Source organism: Orycteropus afer, unplaced genomic scaffold (genome assembly GCF_000298275.1).
Source record: "Orycteropus afer afer isolate SDZICR_OR568_19922 unplaced genomic scaffold, OryAfe1.0 scaffold00292, whole genome shotgun sequence".
NCBI lineage: Eukaryota > Metazoa > Chordata > Mammalia > Tubulidentata > Orycteropodidae > Orycteropus > Orycteropus afer.
Window position 1 is genome coordinate 2,248,064 of NW_006921879.1, and position 938 is coordinate 2,249,001.

General features: G+C 42.5%; 1 gene segment (V, D, J or C); it reads left to right on the plus strand.

The window, feature by feature from the left end:
• The first annotated feature begins 227 nt into the window (after positions 1–227).
• Positions 228–701, plus strand: LOC103205831. The segment is given in 2 exon segments: positions 228–279; positions 385–701. Coding segments are annotated over 2 exon segments (363 nt in total).
• The last annotated feature ends 237 nt before the right edge of the window (positions 702–938 follow it).

The window sequence follows — 938 nt, forward strand, 5'->3', positions numbered from 1 at the left end:
CTGAAGACCTCATACTGAATTCTTTGCCAAAAGAGACAAGTGACAAGAATGAGAGGTCAGAAAGCATTCAAGCTCACCTCAGAACTTTTGATGTTTTTACCTAAGTAAAGGACTTGTCCTGCTTAACCTTCCCCACAGCTCATATTTCCAGGAGCTTTGAATCCTCAGACATTTTCCTGCCTACTCTGGAGAGATCTTCCAGAAAACAGCCTGTGTGTCTTCACTGCTCAGCCATGATCCTGTTGCTCATTCCTGTCCTTGAGATGATTGTTTCCCTGAGTGAGTAAAGTTTTATTATACTCCCTAGTTCCACAGACTCTGATTGGAAATACTTTTCATAGTGAAATCTGCACTACATTCACTGACAAAACTTTGATTTTGCAGATGATGCCAGAGCTCAGTTGGTGACCCAGCCTGATGTCCAAGTCTCTGTCTCTGAAGGAGCCTCACTGGAGTTGAGATGCAATTACTCCTATAGCACAACTCCTTATCTCTTCTGGTACGTTCAGTACCCCAACCAGGGCCTCCAGTTTCTCCTGAAGTACATTTCAGGGGACAACACACTGGTCAAAGGCATCAACGGTTTTGAGGCTGAATTTAGGAAGAGTGAAAGCTCCTTTCACCTGAGGAAATTCTTTGTCTATTGGCGTGACTCGGCTGAGTACTTCTGTGTTCTGAGGACACAGTGCTTGGGACTGTAGGGGGAGCAGAACACAAACCACCTGGGATAGTGGTGCTCAGAGATTCAAAATCTAAAGAATTCTTGTTATATGGTGGGAAATGAGGCAAAGACTGCTGACAAGATACTTCTATTCGAATTTGCAATTTCTGCTGCGCCCCATGTGTGATAAACTTTGTTTTCAGAAGTTTTTTTTTTTTTTTTTTAATAGAAACTACAGAATACCAAATAGTTTTCTGGAATGATGGAGTCAACAGAG